Raw genomic sequence first — 18953 nt, 5'->3', positions numbered from 1 at the left:
TGAGCCATGCAAGCCTCCCTGAATCATGATAATGGGCTAAGCCTCTGAAACTGAAAGCCAGCCCCCATTAAATATTTTTATTTATTTATTTTTTAAGGTTTTTTTTTTTTTTTTTTCCGAGAAAAGGTTTCCCAGTCCTGTGTTCAAGACCAGCCAGAGAGTTCCAGGACATCCAGAGCTACACAGAGAGACCTTGTCTCAAACTGTCCCCCAACACACACACACACACACAAAACCACTGGTTCCAAGAACTGTCTGGTGGGTGGCTACACCTGCCCCTGGTCTCCAGGAACACAAGTCAGAAAGTATGGCCTTGGAGTCTGGCTCAATTATCCACAGCCTGCTCTAGGCCTCAAATGTCCTTATCTCCTCTCTGAGCCCATTTTCTCACTGGACTTCAAGGAAAAGTCCCTTTGCAAAATGGAAATGAAACATAAAAGAGACGACCCCAGGAAGCCTGGTGTGGGAACCATCTTTATTCTAGCCGGCTTTATCTTAGTCTCCGTCAGGACAGCTTCCCAGCTTCACTCCACCTGCAGTGGCTCTTAAAGGCACAGCCACCAAAAATGGGCAGGTGAGGCTGAAGTTCCATGGGATGCTCCAAGGACCATTCTGCTGGTTCCCCCTGAAGCCTCTCTCAGCCGATTCCTCGCTGTGTTCACTGAGCAGAGTCCTGGGGAACAAAGGCACCCACTCCCTCCCAGCACCATTCTATCCTCCGGCCACAGTGGAGCTGCGGGCCAGCCTGAAGAGCGTGTCAAAGGTCCGAATGCCCATTCCTGCCCAGCTGCTTTATCTTCCACATCAAAACCATCCAAAGTCACTTAGCTGTCCCCCAACCAGGTCACAGAATAGCAGGAGACATTCCCTTGGCAAAAAAGGACACATTTTTATCCTGTATCTTGTATTGGTAAGTGAGGCTTCGATCCCGCTGGGTTGTGGGCTGCGATGGCCTCCTCCAGAAGATCCTCAGCTGCGGAGAGAAGAATGAAGAAAGATGGGCAGCCGCCAAGGACCCTGACCTCCCATTGAGGTTGTTATGATAGCTCAGGCAAATATGTCATATGGTAATAGGACCAATGTTTACAATAAACACTACCAGCCAACAGAAAAATTAAGGTCTGCCTCTCCATTACAGCAGATGTGTTTGCTTCTCACAGAGAAGTAAAGGATGAAAAAGTGTTTCTTGCTCCAGGAGTCTCTATATCACCCGGTGCAGGGCACTGACTGGCATTCACGAAGCTTGGGACTCCCAAGGTTTCCCTGCTACCCACGGCGGCCCACAGCTCAGCCTGTGTACCTGTCCATGCACATCCTTGCAGAACCCAGTGGCCAGGCCCTCAGCCCGCAGGACCAGGTGGCTTTGATGACTAAGACCATTCAGCAGAATGTCGTTCTCCTCATCCTCAGCATCTATGTTGTCATGCACAAGGGCGACCACATTCCCCTGCATCGGACACAAGATGGAAATCTGTTTCTTATCAGGGTACCAGGCGTTCGGTGTCTTTACCCCTGTCTCTGCATATCCTCTCAGATCACACACACAGCCCTGAGCCCTCTCCCCTTCCCCCACTATAACAGCTTCTTCGTAAGAAAGACCCCTGAATGGCTCCAGGACCCTAGTTCCAATCATCTACTGCACACTTCACCAGCAAGGCCAACCTACACTTCCAACTCAATTCATCTGAAAGCAAGCTCATCCTAGGAGCTCAGTCTCTTCCCGAGTATCATGCCACCGGGGACTAGTAAAATGGTTGACCATTAATCCTGATGATCTGAGTTCAATCCCAGACCCCTACATCCAGCCTCCATGGACACCAGGCTATTCGTATACAAGAAGAATTTTAGAAAGTTAAGGTGTGAGGGCACGGGATAGCTCAGCAGTTAAGAGTATATAACTTGCCAGGTGGTGGCGGCGTGTGGTTTTAATCCCAGCACTCTGGAGGCAAAGGCAGAGGGAGAGGGATCTTTGCGAATTCAAGAACAGCCTGGTCTACAGAGCTAGTTCCAGGACAACCAATGCTACATAAAGAAACAAACAAGCAACAAGAACAAAAAGTGTGTAACTACTTTTGCAGAAGACCCCAGTTCAGTTCTCAGCACCCACATCAGGCAGCTCACAACTGCATGTAACTCCAGCTCCCGGGGATCCAGTGCCCTCCTCTGGACTTTGAGGTCATCTAGACTCACATATGCACACACACAAATAAAAAATCAAAGAACCTTTTAAAAATGCAGGTGTGAGGCCAGTGTGATGTACACATGTGTTTCCAGGACTTGAGAGGTGGCAGGAAGAATATGAGAAGTCCAAGGTTACCCTTGGCTACATAGCAAGTTCAGTCAGCCTGCCTGGACTATATGAGATCCTGCCTCAAAAAAAGCCAGGCATGGCAGCACACATGTATCCATGGCTCTACAGAGTATAGGGAATGTGGAAATGGGAATCCCCGTCTGGCCAAATAGATGATCTACAAGTCCCTTGCCCTTTCTTCCTTCTATGATCAATCTCAACCTCACCCCCACTTCTGTCTCTGCATTAACCTGGATCCTGGCCCTGTGACTGTAGCCAAGATAGTCTCAGAAGTTCCTAGAACACAGCTTCCAGGCAGGACTGTGCATGCAGTCACATGACTGGCCACACCCCTGCTAGTTCACTAACTTCCCTCTGTCACTGTTCTCCACTCTGAGTCTGGCCTTTCCACACAATGTTCCTATAGGCCCAGTCACCGCTCACTGAACAGTGGCCGTTGTGGGCCCAGAACCACACTAGACACCAAGCCTCACTCCATTGAACGTCTGGTTTTCTTTTGCTCCTGAGACATGGTCTTGCTACACAGTCCTGGCTGGCCTGGAGCTTCAAGACTGAGGATTATAGATATACACTATGTTCAACCTCTCACTCAACTGCCTTGTCTTCTTCTTACAGTTTTTTTTTTTATTAGCCTGTGGGGGTTGTGTGAGAGGGTACGGCACATACACTGTGCACGTATGGGGGTCAGAGGACAGTTTTGTGAAGTGTGCTCTCTCCTTCCACCTTTATGTGGGTTCTGGGGCTCAAATTCACCACGTTAAAGTGAGTCAGTGAAAGGATCTAGATCTCCAGAACCCATGAGAAAAGGAAACATAATGGAGTCTGTAGTGGTTACTTTAACTGATCTTCAAAACTCTCTACTAAGAAAGGACCCACAGGACACACAGGCAAGGACTAAGCACTGCCCTACGGTGCTGGGTCAACCTTTAACTTTGCGGGGTTTATTATTTAGCAATGCAGGATAAGTGGAACAAAGAATTTCTGGGTCTGCCAGAGGAAAGCTAATCTCGAAGCAAACAGACAGAGAAAGCACAGCACACAAGTCTGGGTTCTCAGAGACCAAGCAGAATAGCAACGGCAGCCCCTCGATACCTTCCATTTGCAGCAAACCGTGGCTCTGCAGTACTGCATGAAGTCCAGCACAGCAACTGCCCCCAGGCCCAGGCTCAGCAGCACACTGAGATTGTCCACCAACAGCACTGGGTACTTCCACGGAGTCTCCCCACTGTCCACGGGCTTCAGGGTGTCCTGTACAAACTCATACAGTGTCTGGAGGTTCCCTGCGCTGGCCTCCCTAGAGACACAGGGAAAAAAGTCACCAGAGCTCACTCTACAGATGCTTTATTTTATTTTGAGGCTGTCTCATGAACCCCAGGCTGGCCTTGAGCTCACTATGTAGTGACCTTGATTTTCTCATCCTCCTCTTTCCACTCCTGAGAGCTTCCTCACATACAGGTCCCCTGGCTTTATACAGAGCTAGGTCACACACATACTAAGGGAACACTGTCAACCTAACTACAGCCCCAGTTCTTCTCTTCCTCTCATAGAGTGTCACTGCAGAACTGACCTGGAGTTCACTATCCGATTGTTTACCTCCCAAGTGCTAGGATTATGGGCATGTGCCACCATGCCCGGCTCTACAGATGTTTATCTGGGACAAAGTGGCACCAAGGAAGGTTGGAGGAGGCAAGGGACTGGAAAAGAACACACACACACACACACACACACACACACACACGAGTAAGTTTTACTTTACTCCAGTTCAAGTATTTTCTGAGGCCTACAGGGTACAAAGGTAAAATTTAGGAGCTACAAAAAAATGAGCAAACCTTGGGGCCCTGAAGAGATATCACAGAAACCTGGCATCGTGATCCATGCCTATCCCAACTACTATAGAAGCAGGACAACAGCAAGCTGGAGGCCAGTCTGGGGAAGACCGTGAGACTGTCTCACAAGAGGGACGTAAAGTAAAAGAGAACCATACATACAGCCTCTCCCCCCGAGAGCTACGGCACCTAGAAGAGAAAGTCAGATGGGGCAAGCCAGAGAGAGAGGCATCCCAGGAGACCCCGAGGTGCTGTAGGAAGTGACACAGCACTTCAGGTGTCTTGGGGAGGGGTGGCAGTCTATGGGCTGCTGGAATACGTGTCTCTGACACATAGAGACCAACCCACCTCCACCTTCCCCAGGGATGTTGCAAACAGTCACTTCCCGGCAGTGGGAGGAGGAATGGAGCATAGTGCCCAGGGTGATCACCCTTTCCCTTGGCACTGGGTAGCCTCACCCCTAAGGAGAACAGCTCCCTACACACTGGGATCAGGTATAACAAGCCCCTGCAGCCGGAGGATAAATCCAAGGTCAGGGTGCAAGGGAAGATGTCACACATGCGTGTGTGCATGTGTGCTCATGCATGTGCACACATGCATACACAGAAGCATTCTAGCCACTGCGTAAGGGTCTATCTGAAAGAGCAGGGCAGTGGGGAGAGATCCTTCACGGACTCCTTTGTGAAGGAGAAAGAACAGCAGCCGAATCAAGGCTGATGTTGAAAAGCGCGGCACAGCCAGTTGGACCTGCGATGGCGAAAACCAAATGAGCAGGGAACAGTTTTCGGTTGTTAGAGTCACATCAGAGATATTTAGACTTGCAGGTCACTCCTTCTGCCTCAGCTACCCACTCTGTTGCTATAAACCCAAACAGCCAGGGACAATAAGCTAATAAACAAATATGGCTATGTTCCAATAAAATTGTATTTATCAATACAGGTCACTAGCTCATAACCCTTAGTTTCTACATAAAGGCACGAAAAAGCAAACGAGTCGCACTAGGGGCCTGAGTCACCACCAGAAAAACAGCAAAGCCTTTCACTGTGCCACACTCACTGCGAATGACGCTTGCTATAGCTCTGGGGACCCCTGGGAAGGGGCTGATCCTTGAAGCCACTTCTGCCTTCCCACACGCAGCTGCCCCGTCTGATCCCACCGACCAGCTGTGCGGTCTGACCTGAGAAACTGCAGGGGTTGAGGCTCCTCCGGAGTGTGGAAGAAGATGTCCACTGTGGACCTAAGGCCCTCCAGGAACACAAGCTGCCCGCTTTCCCGTGCTGCTGTCAGGTTGACACCCTAAGCCCTGCGGGAAACCTTCAAGAGAAACTACACGGGGGCTGGAGAGATGGCTCAGAGGTTAAAAGCATTGCCTGTCCTTCCAGAGGTCCTGAGTTCAATTCCCAGCAACCACATGGTGGCTCACAGCCATCTGTAATGAGGTCTGGTGCCCTCTTCTGGCCTGCAGGTATACATGAACACAGAATATTGTATATAGAATAAATAAATATTAAAAAAAAAAAAAGAGAGAGAAACTACACACCAGCTAATAAGAGGGTACGAGACACCCCAAACCCGCTGAAGTGCTCCCGCCGTCCCTGTCTGCTCTCAGATGCGCACAACAAGGATTCGTATATCCCACGCAGACCCTGACTTACAATACTGTATACAGGATAACCTTGAATTTTTTTAAAATTTATTTTGTTTTTTTCTGAGACAGGGTTTCTCTGTGTAACCCTAGCTGTCCTGGAACATGCTCTGTAGACCTAAATGGCCTCAAACTCACAGGGATTCACCTGCCTCTGCCTCCCGAGTGCTGGGATTAAAGACGTGCACCACCAAATCTGGCTTTCTTTCTCTCTTTCCTTTCAGGTTTATTTTCACATTTTAACCATGTGTATGTGACTGGCATGCAAGTGCAGGGCCTCAGAGGTTATGAGCTGCCTGACAGGGGTGCTGGGAGCCAAACTCAGGTCCTCTGAAACAGCACAAAGTGCTCTGAACTTTCGATCCCTCTGCCTCTACTTTCTGAGTTCAGGGATAACAGGTATACGCTACCAGTTTACAAGGTGCTGAGAACTGAAATTCAGGCTTGGTGCATGCTAGCAAAACAACCTTGGTTTTCGAGACAGGGTTTCTCTGTGGGACAGTCCTGGAAATCACTCTGTAGGTCAGGCTGGCCTTAAACTCACAGAGATTCACCTGCCTCTATTTCCCAGGAGCAGGGATTAAGGGCGCGTGCTACCACTGCCCGGCTTTTTTTTTTTTTTTTGAGACAGGGTCTTACAATGCAGTCCTGACTGGAATGGAACTCACTATGTAGACTAGACTGGGCTTGAATTTTCAGAGCTCCTTCTGCCTCTGACTCTCTAAGGCAAGAAAAACTTAACTGGCTACAACCAATGAAGGATTTGATTAACTATCATCTACAAACACTAGGTCTGATTCTATATGTTTCCTACAAAAACTTGCCCAGATTTTGCTTTAATCCTTTAGAAAAGGGGTTCAGGGTCCCAAGATTTCCTTAGTCACTAGCGAAAGTGAAAAGCCCAGCCTTAGCCTGTGTGTAGCACGTCTTACACAGGGATGTCAGAGAGAAGGCTGCAGTACTCACCAGCTTCTGCCCCACAATGTTATAGTGGCTGAAGGACTGGACGAGCGCCACAAAGCACACTTTACAGTTGGCTAGAAAACAAAATACAGTGACTTCTTAAACAAGTCCTCTGCTTATGACCAGACAGGAAGAATTCATTCTTCTGGAGACAACACCCAGAGACCTTGTACCCCAATATGATGGTGCTTGATTTCAGATCTCCCCACTTGTCTCAGTTAGGGTTTCCTGATGTGAAGAGACACCATGACCATGGCACCTCCTCCCCAAGACAGGGTTTCTCTGTAGCTTTAGAGCCTGTCCCGGAACTAGCTCTGTAGACCAAGCTGGCCTCGAACTCACCACGGCACTCTTATAAAGGAAACTCTTTCATTGCGACTGGCTAGCAGTTTCAGAAGTTTAGCTCACTATTGTGGCGGGAAGCAAGGCAGCATGTAAGCAGACATGATGCTGAGAATTCTTGTGACTCTTGATTCACAAGCAACCAAAAGTAAACTGTGTTCCACACTGGGTGTGGCTTGGGCATATATGAGACCTCAAAGCCTGCCCCCTCAGGAAGTGACACACTCCCTTCAACAAGGCCACACCTCCTAATGGCGCCACTCCCTACAGATCAAGTTTTCAAATAGGGTCACACCTATTCAAACCACTACACTCCTCCTCTTTATTTTGAGATAGAGTCTTATGTAACAAATGCTGGTCTTCAACTCTCTATATAACCCAGGATGACCTTGAACTCTATTTTTGCTTTCTCTTAGTATTTAAAGACAGGGTCTCACTATGTAGCTCCAGTTGTCCTGGAACTATCTACGTAGATCAGGCTGGCCCCAAACTCACAGAGATTCACAGGCCTCTGCCTCCCCAAGCACTGGGAAAGGCATGCACCATTACTACCCAGTTCTATTTATTTTTTAATATGTATATGATGTTTGACCTGAATGCATGTTTGTATGCACTAAGTATGTCTGCTGTCCTTATTGATTAGAAGAGGGCATCGGATGTCCTGGAACTGAAGTTACACACTTGTGAGTCATTATGTGGGCACTGGGAGTAAAACCTGGATCCTCTGGAAAACCAGCCAGTACTTTTAACTACTAAGCCACTTCCCCAGGCCAACCTTGAACTTTTAATTCTCTGGCCTCTAACTCCTGAATGCTTGGATTAGTAGCTTGAGCTACCACACTTGGTTTATATGGTGCTGGGAATTCAATCCCAGGCTTCACATATATTAAACTATCTAAAAACTGAGCTACAACCCCAAGTCCCTAAGATGCATAAAAAATTACTGTTGTGTGTATGCATGATGTATATATATGTATAGAAGTCAGAGAACAGCTTTGTGGAGTTAGTTCTCTCCTTCCAAACCTTCACACAGGGTCCAAACATTGAAGCCAGGGTGCAAACTTGTGTAACAAGTACTTTTACCTGCGGAACCATTTTACCAAGCCAAAATGTACTTTATTCCTTTTGTTTTCTAGTACTGGGGATTAAGCCCAGTACTACCACTAAATTATATCTCTATACTTTGCTTGATTATTATTTATTTATCTATCTGTGGGCTGTATACCTGTACCAGGGTAAATACAGAAGACAGAGGATAGCGTGTGGGAATTATTCTTCCCTCCCACCACGTGGGCCCTAGGGACTGAGCTCAGGAGGTCATCAGGCCAGGCTTTTTACCAACTGAGTTATCGCCCTGGCTGCTAACCACTGTGTGTGTGTGTGTGCATGTGTGGAGGCCAAAGATCAGCATCAGGTGGCCTGCTCAGCTGTTCCCATCTCATTTTTGGAGACAGGGTCTCTCACTGGATCTGGAGCTCACTGACTTGGCTAGGTTGGATGGTTGCTGAGCTTCCAGGATCTGCCCCACTCTTCCCCTGCCCCTCCACCCCCAGTGCTATGGTTATAGATCTGTACCTCATGCAGCTTGATGGACATTCTGGAGAATGGAACTCAGGTCCTCATGCTTGGGTGGCAGGCATTTTACCAAATGTACTATTTCCAGAGCGCCTAGGTACTTAACCTTATTCTGTTGTAAACTGTGTCTCTTCTCCAATTTTGTTGTGTATAGAGGAATACAATGAATAAACAGTGTCATATGACCAGGAATTAAACTCTAAGAAACTCCAGCTACTTAACTGAGCCGTATTCATTCTAATAATTTATCCATAAACTATTTTTCTTTTCTACGATATAGAATAGAAAAATGACATCATATGAAAAAAACAAAATTACTTCAAAGCTGTAACTGAGTACAGCAAGGCATACCACAGGTCTACCCCATATCACGTCCGGCAAGTGCATCCTCCGGGAGCAGCCAACAGGGAACGGGTGTTGTGTTGGGGACGTAGCTAAGCTGGTAACGTGCAGCACTGAATAAAATCAGGCATGGGGGACACATCTGTAATTCTAGGACTTTCAAGGTGGAGAAAGGAGGACCTGAAATTCTGGGTCATCCTCTGCTATATAGCAAGTCAAAGCCTAGCCTGGGCTACAGGAGACTAAGATTCACAATACCTCAACAAGGCTGGGCGGTGGTGATGCACGCCTTTAATCCCAGCACTTGGGAGGCAGAAGCAGGCAGATCTCTGTGAGTTCAAGGCCAGCCTGGTCTACAAGAGTGAGTTCCAGGACAGGCTCCATAACAGAAGAGGGCACCAGATCTCACTATAGTTATGAGTTACCATGTGGTTGCTGGGAATTGAACTCAGGACCTCTCTGGAAGAGCAGCCAGTGCTCGTAACCTCTAAGCCATCTCTCCAGCCCCTGAGTTTCCTTTTCTTGTGTTTGTTTGCTTGTTGGGGACAAATTTCTCTATACGGCCCTGGCTGTCCTGCCTTCCAAGAACTAGTTCTAAAAGCATGTGCCGCCATGTCCAGCTGAACAATTACTAATTTTTGTTTTAATTTGAAGTCACAGATGGTTATGAGCCATTATTGGGTGCTAGGAATTGAACCTGGGTCCTCTGAGAGAGTAGCCAGTGATCTTAACCTCCAAGCTATCTCTCCAGACCCGAGTTTCCTTTTCTATAGCATCAGGGAGTTGCATACCTTTGAGGTAGAAGGAAAGGAAATGATGCACAAGGAAGCTGCCATCGGTCCTGGCATCACAAAGCAGAGTCAGTTTCCCCTGGAAGTTAAGAACATACAGTAAGTCAGACCCACTATGAAGAGGTACGTCCCTGCAGAAAATCAAGCCAATCATGTACATTCCTACTTGTTAATTATATATACATATGTGTATATATATATATATATATATATATATACTAAATTAACCCAAAAATAAATAAACGTCAGAGTTGAGAAGATGGCTCAGTGGGTAAATCACTCACTGTGCAATAATGAGGACCTCAGTTCAAATCCTCAGAACTCGAGTAAAAGTCACAACCAGGAGTGAGCATCTGTAAGCTCAGTGCTTCTACAGAGAGACAGAAGGCAAAAACGGAAAACCTCTAGAAGCTCTTGGTCCAGCTAATGTATGCAGTGAACAACCATCTCAAAACAAAGTAAGAGGACTGACCACCACGCCCACACCAGGGCATGTGCACAACCTTATTCACATACACAAAAGTGGGAACACATATGCACACAAAGATCAAAAACTGAAAAAAAAAAATCAGGGCTGGAGAGATGACTTAGTCAAGGGAATACACTGCCCTGCAGGGACCAGGTTTGGTTCCTCGTGCCAGCACCAGGCAACTCACAACTGCCTGTAACTCCAGCTCCAAGAGGGCCTAACAATCTTCTAGTTTCTACAGACCGCACTCATCGACAGATATGTGCGAGTATACATAGTTAAAAATAATAAACATAAGATGTTAAAAAATTAATTATTAGCTAGGCGGTGGTGGTGCATACCTTTAATCCCAGTACTCAGAAAGCAGAGGCTGGTGGATCTGAGTTCAAGGCTAGCCTGGTTTACAGCGTAAGTTCCAGGACATTCAAGGCTACACAGAGAAACCCAGTCTCAAAAAAACAAAACAAAAACAAGCAAAAGGGAGCTGGAGACATGGCTCAGTGGTTAAGAGCATTGCCTGCTCTTCCAAAGGTCCTGAGTTCAATTCCCGGCAACCACATGGTGGCTCACAACCATCTGTAAATGAGGTCTGCTGCCCTCTTCTGGCCTGCAGACATACACACAGAATATTGTATGCATGATAAATAAATTTAAAAAAAAAAAAAAGCAAAAAAAAAAATTCCCAGCAGTGTGTAGCTACCCGCTGGAGCATTTTCTACTTCTGTGAGTAGCAACAGCAGGATCAAAGGGTGTCTGTCACACATCACCTCAATGCTGTGCCAACTTTAGGCAAATGTGTCTAATGTCTCTGGGTTTCAGTTGCCCCCCCAAACACACATATAAAATGCCAAATCATACTTCCGGGCCTTAAGTACCTGACCCACCCGTTTCCTGTTGTCACTGTGAACCTGGGAAATGCCCTAGCCATTCACAATGTAGCCAGAGCTAACTGCAGGCTTGGACAGACAAGAACTGTTGGGCAAATATAGTCGACAAGGATCTTTTAAGGGCTTTCCACACATGGTATGTTCACTGCCAATTATAGAATAAGACACATATAATCTCTAGTGAAAATGTGAAAGATACCGAGGTTCCGTGGAGAGTGAGCAGCCTGAGGAAAATAGAGTGGAAGGACTTTGCTAAATGCTTTGTGCAACCAGATGTTGAACTGTTGTTGACAGTTCTTAGAAACCATCAGGGGGGCTGGAGAGATGGCTCAGCAGTTAAGAGCACAGACTGCTCTTCCAGAGGTCCTGAGTTCAATTCCCAGCAACCACATGGTGGCTCACAACCATTCCAAAATGAGATCTGGTGCCTTCTTCTGGCCTTCAAGCATACATGTAGAATATTGTATACATAATAAATCTTTAAAAAGAAAAAAGAAAAAAAAGGACACCATCAGAGCCGGGAAGAGTGGAAGCAATGTTCCATGCAACTTGAATGTTCCAGGGTGGAGGGAGACTCAGGGCAGGTAAGAGGCTCCTCTCGAACCTGCTCTGCAACCACCTCTGGGCGACAGGTGGCACGGAGGACACGGTCCCAGGGCCTGGGAACGGCGTAGAGGACGCTAAGAACACGCAATATGACTCAGTAGCCAATCTTACGGAGGCCCAAGCAGTCAACCTCGGCTCCAGCCCTCTCCAGACTACAACTCCCAGATGCCCTGGGTTTACGGCAGCCGCGCCAGCCCCACGGCGCGGCTTTCCGGATGCAATCTTCCCGCACGCTCCCGGGACACGCCCCCTTCCGGGCCGCCGGACATCTTACCTGTTCCGTCTTGTCTGGGGTGGTGCTGAGAAGGTTATTGAGTTCCGGGAACATTGTGAACTGGGGTGAGGAATTAAGGCTCTACAGAGAGAGAGAGAGCATGAAGACCGAAGAACAACACCCGCCGAGGCCTTGCTCGCGCGTGAGAAATTGCGCACGCGTGATTCTGCGTCAGCCAATCAGGCTTGGGCTTGCGATGCTGCTGCGCAAGCGCGTGATCACGTGTCCCGGTGCTGCCGAGCCGTAGAGCAATCCCAAGTCTAGCAGTGGGCTGTGCTGTGGTTTCGGTAGTGGCCTTCTCCCTCACGGCTTAGCGGAAGAGGGCGAGCTTCCTCCTTTCATTGGGCTGGCTCCCCTGCAGCTCCGGATCTCGGTCTCACCACGTGGTTTCCTCGTGTGTTGCACACAAGCTTGGGCTAGATCCATATAGGGAAGATGCTGGCAGGATCTTCTCAGCGGGAAATCAAAACTTACTAGCACAAAATTATATCCTGAAAGTTCTCTGTATAAAAGCAAAAGACGAGGGGTTAAAGAGATGGCTCAGGTATTAAAAGCCCTTGTTGCTCTTCCGGAGGGCCAGGTTTTGGTTCCCAGCACCCATATTGGATTACTTAGCCTTTAACTCCCACTCCAGGGGATCCGATGCCATTTTCTGGCCTCTGCAGCACACACGCACTACCTCCGCACCCCACCTCCCGCCACACCCCCACACAAAGCATACAAAAATTTTAAGAGGGCTCTACAGATTTCAGAGAACCCTGATTTGATTCCCATTGTCCACGTGGTAACTCATAACTTCTGTAACTCCAGTCCCAGGGAATCGGATACCACTTCTGGCCTCCAAGGGCATCAGACATAAAAATGGTGCATGCAGTCAAAACATTCATATGCATAGTTTTGTTTCTGATTTTGTTTTTTGTTTTTTTTTTTTTTAATGTGAGGCCCTCTCTTTCAAAAAAAAAAAAAAAAAAAAAGGCCAGGGAATGAGAGATACAGGTCAGAGAGGACAAGTACTTGCCTAACATGTGGGAAACCCTGCGTTTCAGCCCCATCACAGCAAAAACAACATTAAAAACTTGCTGACACCTGTGACCAGCACTCTTGAGGCAGAGGCTGGTGGATCTCTGGGTTCCAGCCTGGTCTACAAAGGAAGTTCAAGGACAGCCAGGGCTACACAGTGAAATGCTGTCTCAAGAAAACCCAAAACCCAACCAACCAAAAAGAATAAAAATAATGGAATATATACATAAACATATATGCATGTAAGAACACTGAGAAAAGAGGTTGTCAATGTGAAAGAGCAAGGGGGAGATATATGGAAGGTTTGGAGAGAGGAAAGGGAAAATGATGTAATTATATTACAATCTCAAAAGAAATAATTAGGAATAAAAAAAATATAAAAACATCCTTTCTCACTAGGTGATGGTGGTGCACACCTTTGATCCCAGCAATCGAGAGGCAGAAGCAGGCAGATCTCTGAGTTTGAGACTAGCCTGGTCTACAAATCAGGTACCAGGACAGCCAGAGATGTTACACAGAGACACTGTAATGGTCTGCATCTGTCTGTCTCTCCTCATGGGACTTGCTGCCCCTCATGGCCCACTGCAGGCACTTGGGAACTGCACTGTTTCTGCCTGGGATTAGCTGCTTTCGGGACCCACTGCCCACTGCCGCCACTTGGAGACCTGCAGCCACTCGAGGATCCACAGCATTTTACTTAATCCATTACAGACACCCTATCTTGGAAAACAAGAAACAAAAACAAACAAAACAAAAAAAGAAGAAAAGCAAAATGCCCATTCTCTATAGGTACTATAGAGGAAACCAAAAGATGGGTACAGGGTTTTAAAGTAGTTGTCAGAGTTGGCCTCACTAAGAAATTGTAGTTGGGGCTGGAGAGATGCCTCAGCAGTTAAGAGCACTGGCTACTCTTCCAAAGGACCCAGGTTCAATTCCCACCACCCACATAGCAGCTCACAACTGTGTAATTCCAGTTCCAGGTGATTCGATGTCCTCTCCTAGCCTTCTTAGGCACTAGGCATGCACATGGTGAACAGATGTTTTTTAAAATATTTATTTATTTATTATGTATACAATATTCTGTCTGTGTGTATTTCTGCAGGCCAGAAGAGGGCACCAGACCCCATTACAGATGGTTGTGAGCCACCATGTGGTTGCTGGGAGTTGAACTCAGGACTTTTGGAAGAGCAGGCAATGCTCTTAACCTCTGAGCCATCTCTCCAGCCTCGAAAAGATGTTTATATAAGCAAAGCACCCATACATATTGTTAGGAATATTCCTTAAAAAGGAGCCTCTCCACCAACGCAAATAATCCCAGTCAGACCAAATCAGACCAAATTAAAAGCTATCCAGGTTTAATTGGACGTCTGTGCTCTTGGGTGGCCCCGAGGGGGAAACAGAAAGCTGACAGGACCACCAAAGAGGAAGAGGAAAGACCATGTGTTTATTTTCTGGGGAGCAGTTTAAATAGCCAGTGGGAATGGTCTTGACCTTTCCTGGGGTGGGGTCAAGGTTTAGCAGGCTTCCTTGAACTTCCTTGGGGAGATGGGCTTCCAAAGTTGGATGCTGGGGGCTAGGATTACACATATATTTTTTCTCTTGAGACAATGTCTATGTAGCACTGGCTATCCTGAAACTTGCTAGGTAGACCAGGCTGGCCTCCAACTCAGATATCTGCCTGCCTCTGCCTTCTTGTTGCAGGAATGAAAGGTGTGCACCACTAAGCCTGAAATACACATTTTAACAAAGACAGTGTGGTTAGAATACACCCTGTACACCCATTCTTGAGGTCTTTGCAACGAAGTCCCTTTCTACGTTGATTCTTTTGCCAAATACTCTGGTGATTTAGTCTCCTTCAGGTCTCTGGCTCAGACGTCACTGTATCTTGGAAGCCTTCCTTAAGGGTCCTCTTCATATCATGCAGTTTTGTTCTAACCTTCTGAGCCCCTCAGATCATGAGAGAAAAACAGATTCACCAAAGTCAAGCTTACCTATATTACTGTGGAAATAGCATGCCTAGGGCCTGGTACCAAGGGAAAAGAGAGTTAATAGGATTCGGGAAAGGGTGCGTGGAGTTTAGGTGAATTTTTGCTTTTTGTTTATTTTTGTTTATTTTTGTTCTATTTAATTCAGGTGAAATGTAAGTGAAGCAATGTTTTTATAAACTCAAAGCTAAATACAGCTGTGTGTAAAAAGGCCAATAATTGGCCTGGGTATTTTTGCAAAAGCTACAAGATCAAGGAACAAAATGTCTGATCTGAAGAAGCTCTGCTCTTGGGATGGAACTCAAGGCCTACTTCTCTGAATCAAAATCACTTAGAATTACAGCCAAAAATGGGCTTTTTGAACAGGGCACAGTGGTACATATTTTAATCTCTGCACTCAGGAGGCATAGGCAGGCAGATCTCTGTGAGTTCAAGGCTAACCTGATCCACCTTCTTCCCAGCATTCTATCTGACTCTCCCACCTCTTCCTGCCTAGCTATTGGCCAGTTAGCTCTTTATTAAACCAATGAGCGCAGCACGTCTTCACAGTGTACAAAAAGATTTTTCCACAGCTGACCCAGGAGTTGGCCTGGCACTCACAGCTAGGTCTCTTATGTTGAACACAAACAGTGTCACAAACTACCAAACTAATCTACCAGGGTTTTGTTTGTTTGTTTGGTTTTGGTTTTTCAAGACAGGGTTTCTCAGTAGCTATGGAGCCTGTCCTGGAACTCGCTCTATAGACCAGGCTGGCCGCTAACTCACAGAGATCCAACTTCCTCTGCCTCCTGAGTGCTGGGATTAAAGGCATGTGCTGCCACCACCCGCTGTTTTGTTCTTTTTCTATTGTTTTAAAAGATTTTATTTTTATGTTCTTTGTTTGTTTTCTTTTTTTGAGACAGGGTTTCTCTGTAGCTTTGGAGCCTGTCCTGGAGCTCACTCTGTAGACCAGGCTGACCTCAAACTCACAGAGATTCACTTACCTCTGCCCCCTGAGTGCTGGGATTACCATACCCTACTATAAAAAGTATTCATAAATTTTCAATTTTTTTACATTGTCAATAATATACAGAAACATAATTGCTTTCATTTTTGTTTCTGAGAGCGTTTCACCATGTAGTCCTGGCTAGCCAGGAACTCTTTATGTAAGCCAGGCCAGCTTTGGACTTACAGAGATTTGCCTGCCTCTTCCTCACTAGTGCTGAGATGAAATGAATTTGATTCTAGGCCTGGCACAAATGTCGTTATTGTGATTATTAAGTGGGTGAATGTACCCCGTGTGTATGTGGAAGTCAGAGGACAACTTGGTGGAGTCTGTTCTATCCTGCCTCTCTGTGGGTTTGGGGACGTAAAATCAGGTTGCCAAGCTTTGGTAGGAAATATCTCTAACCCTGAGCCATCTCTCCAGCTCTGCTTTGCTTTGCGGTGTGCTGCTGGGGAGTATTTCATATGTGCTAGGCAAGTGCACCCCCAGTTACAGTCTACTTTTGTATATTGTGTTACCTTCAGCCATGCTAAACGCATTAATTCCCATAGCTTTGTAAAAGATCTCACTGGATTGTCTGAGTAAATGACCAGGGTGTCCGTGAACCGGGTAGTTCTATCGCTTCCCTTCCCTCGTAGGTACTGTATTTTCTTGTTTAAATACATTGGCAGGAAATGGTGAAAATACGTACATCTTTATCGTGTTCTCATTTTAAGGGAAAGCAGTTGGTTTATCACCATGAAATAGGATGTGAGTTTTGGGTTCTTCATAGCTGCGATCTATTAGGTTGAAAAAAAATCAGGTTGAAAATTTCCCTCCTTTTCCTAGCTGTGCCCTCTTAGTTGCTTTTTGTTTTTTTTTGTTTTCTCCCTGGCCATGGGGAGCAGCTTCATATTCTGAACGTTCGAGAGTGACCCTGTGCAGATTCCAGACTCTCTCTGGGTCTCACTGTCTTCGCTCGCATGCTGTCCTAAGAACTCTAAGTGTCCTCCTTGTCTCCCCGCCTCCTCAGCCCAGTCTTTCCAACTCAGAGACTATTCTGGGAGCTGGAGAGGTAGCTCACCAACTAAGACTCTTGCTGTTTCCCAAGGTCGTGAGTTCGGTTCCTGGCAATCATAGTTACTCTGCTGCCCTCTTGTGGGCATTTAGGAAATGGCTTGTAACTCTACCTGCAGGAGATCTGATGCCCTTTTCTGGCCTCTTTAAGCATCCACACACATGGCAGACACATTGGCATATACACACATACACATTAAAAATAATAAATGTGATTAAAGAGATGGCTCAAGGGCTAAAGGCACTGGTTCAGTTCTCAACACCGACATGATGCCCAGTGGGATCTGACACCCTCTTCTGACCTCCACATGCACCAGACACACATGTGGTACACATATTTAGATGCAAGCAAAACACTGGCTTACACAGAATTAAATAGCCAGGAATGCTTTTAATCCTAGCACTCGAGAGGCAGCACCAGGTGGATCTCTGTGAGTTTGAGACCAGCTAGGGACACACAATGAGATCTTGTCTCAGTACAGAAGAAGAAGAAGAAGAAGAAGAAGAAGAAGAAGAAGAAGAAGAAGAAGAAGAAGAAGAAGAAGAAGAAGAAGAAGAAGAAGAAGAAGAAGAAGAAGAAGAAGGTGATGATGATGGTGATGATGATGATGGTGATGATGGTGATGGTGGTGATGATGATGATGGTGGTGATGGTGATGATGATGGTGGTGATGATGATGATGGTGGTGATGGTGATGATGATGGTGATGATGATGGTGATGGTGATGATGATGGTGATGATGGTGGTGATGGTGGTGATGATGATGGTGATGATGATGGTGGTGATGATGATGATGATGACGGCCTCGGGCCTTCTCAGCTTCAAAGCCTTCCCTCCCATGACTGTGCCCTTGAAGTCACCTCTCTGATAAACACTGTGGGTGTCTTCACGTTGTTTACCTCCTGGGCCTACCACTTGTTTCTGCCATCTGTCTAGGATGGAGCTGAAGGTGAACCTTTGTAATGCACAGCTGGCTAAAAAAAAACCCCAAAAACCTGGAAGCAAATTGGGCCATTTCCTAAATGCCCACCAGAGGGCAGCAGACACTGGCTAATGCTGCCAAGTTAACAAATCCAGAGGATTTATTAAATAGAGGTCATGTGTCTGCCCGTGTGATTCCCAAGTACAATTTCCAGCCAGTTGTCTTAGCATTGTCTCTTTTTGGGGGATGGAGGAAAGAGTTTGAGACAGGGTTTCTCTGTGTAGCCCTGGCTATCCTGGAACTTGCTCTGTAGACCAGGCTGACCTCAAATTCAGGGCCTCTGCCTCCTGAGTGTTAGAGTTAAGGCATGTATCTTTACTACAAGGCTTTTTATTTTTATTTTTAACTCTGTGTGTGTGCATGCATGCACAAACAGTACAGGTGCCCTCAGAAGCCAGAGGCATCAGTAAATGTGTTTAGGCAGTTGAAAACCACTTGATACTGGGGTGCTGGGAACTGAACTTGGATCCAATGGACATGGATGAGTACTTTATACTCTTGACTCTCTCCACAGACCTTTTGCTCTCATCTTATGAAGCTGAGGCTGGAGGGTCTCTGTGAGTTCAAGGCCAGCCTGCTCTCCATAGCAAGTTCAAGGCCAGCAGGGCACTACAGTGACAGGGTCTCTATCAGCCGTCGGTGGTCCATATCTTTGCTCTCAAAGTGAAAGTCAAGGACCTCAGGTAACCATCTGGTCCCTGCTGTTCGGCAGCTCACATTCCCTATTGGGAGTCACCTGGTCTCTCTGCCTCCACACCTCTTGTCTTGAGACTGTTCCTCATCAATCCACAGGGATAGCTTCCACTGGTACACAAGGCCTGTGTGATAGGCATGGAGGTACCCACCAGATCTCTCTAGAAGGCATCTGTGGGGATAGTAACCACCAAGCAACC

At 46.7% G+C, this 18953-nt stretch overlaps 1 protein-coding gene across 1 annotated transcript; it reads right to left on the bottom strand.

Moving 5' to 3' along the window:
• Positions 1-456: 456 nt before the first annotated feature.
• On the bottom strand, positions 457-12466 carry Elp6 (elongator acetyltransferase complex subunit 6). Its single transcript, XM_038322974.1, has 7 exons — positions 12032-12466; positions 9796-9874; positions 6749-6819; positions 5315-5433; positions 3404-3605; positions 1301-1447; positions 457-973 (listed from the first exon to the last, which is right to left on the bottom strand). The coding sequence occupies exons 1-7, from the start codon at positions 12083-12085 to the stop codon at positions 845-847; spliced, it is 801 nt and encodes a 266-aa protein (XP_038178902.1). The 5' UTR covers positions 12086-12466; the 3' UTR covers positions 457-844.
• Between the last annotated feature and the right edge of the window lie 6487 nt (positions 12467-18953).

This window comes from Arvicola amphibius, chromosome 3, assembly GCF_903992535.2.
Source record: "Arvicola amphibius chromosome 3, mArvAmp1.2, whole genome shotgun sequence".
NCBI classification, from domain to species: domain Eukaryota; kingdom Metazoa; phylum Chordata; class Mammalia; order Rodentia; family Cricetidae; genus Arvicola; species Arvicola amphibius.
This window is presented reverse-complemented; position numbering and strand designations above follow the sequence as displayed.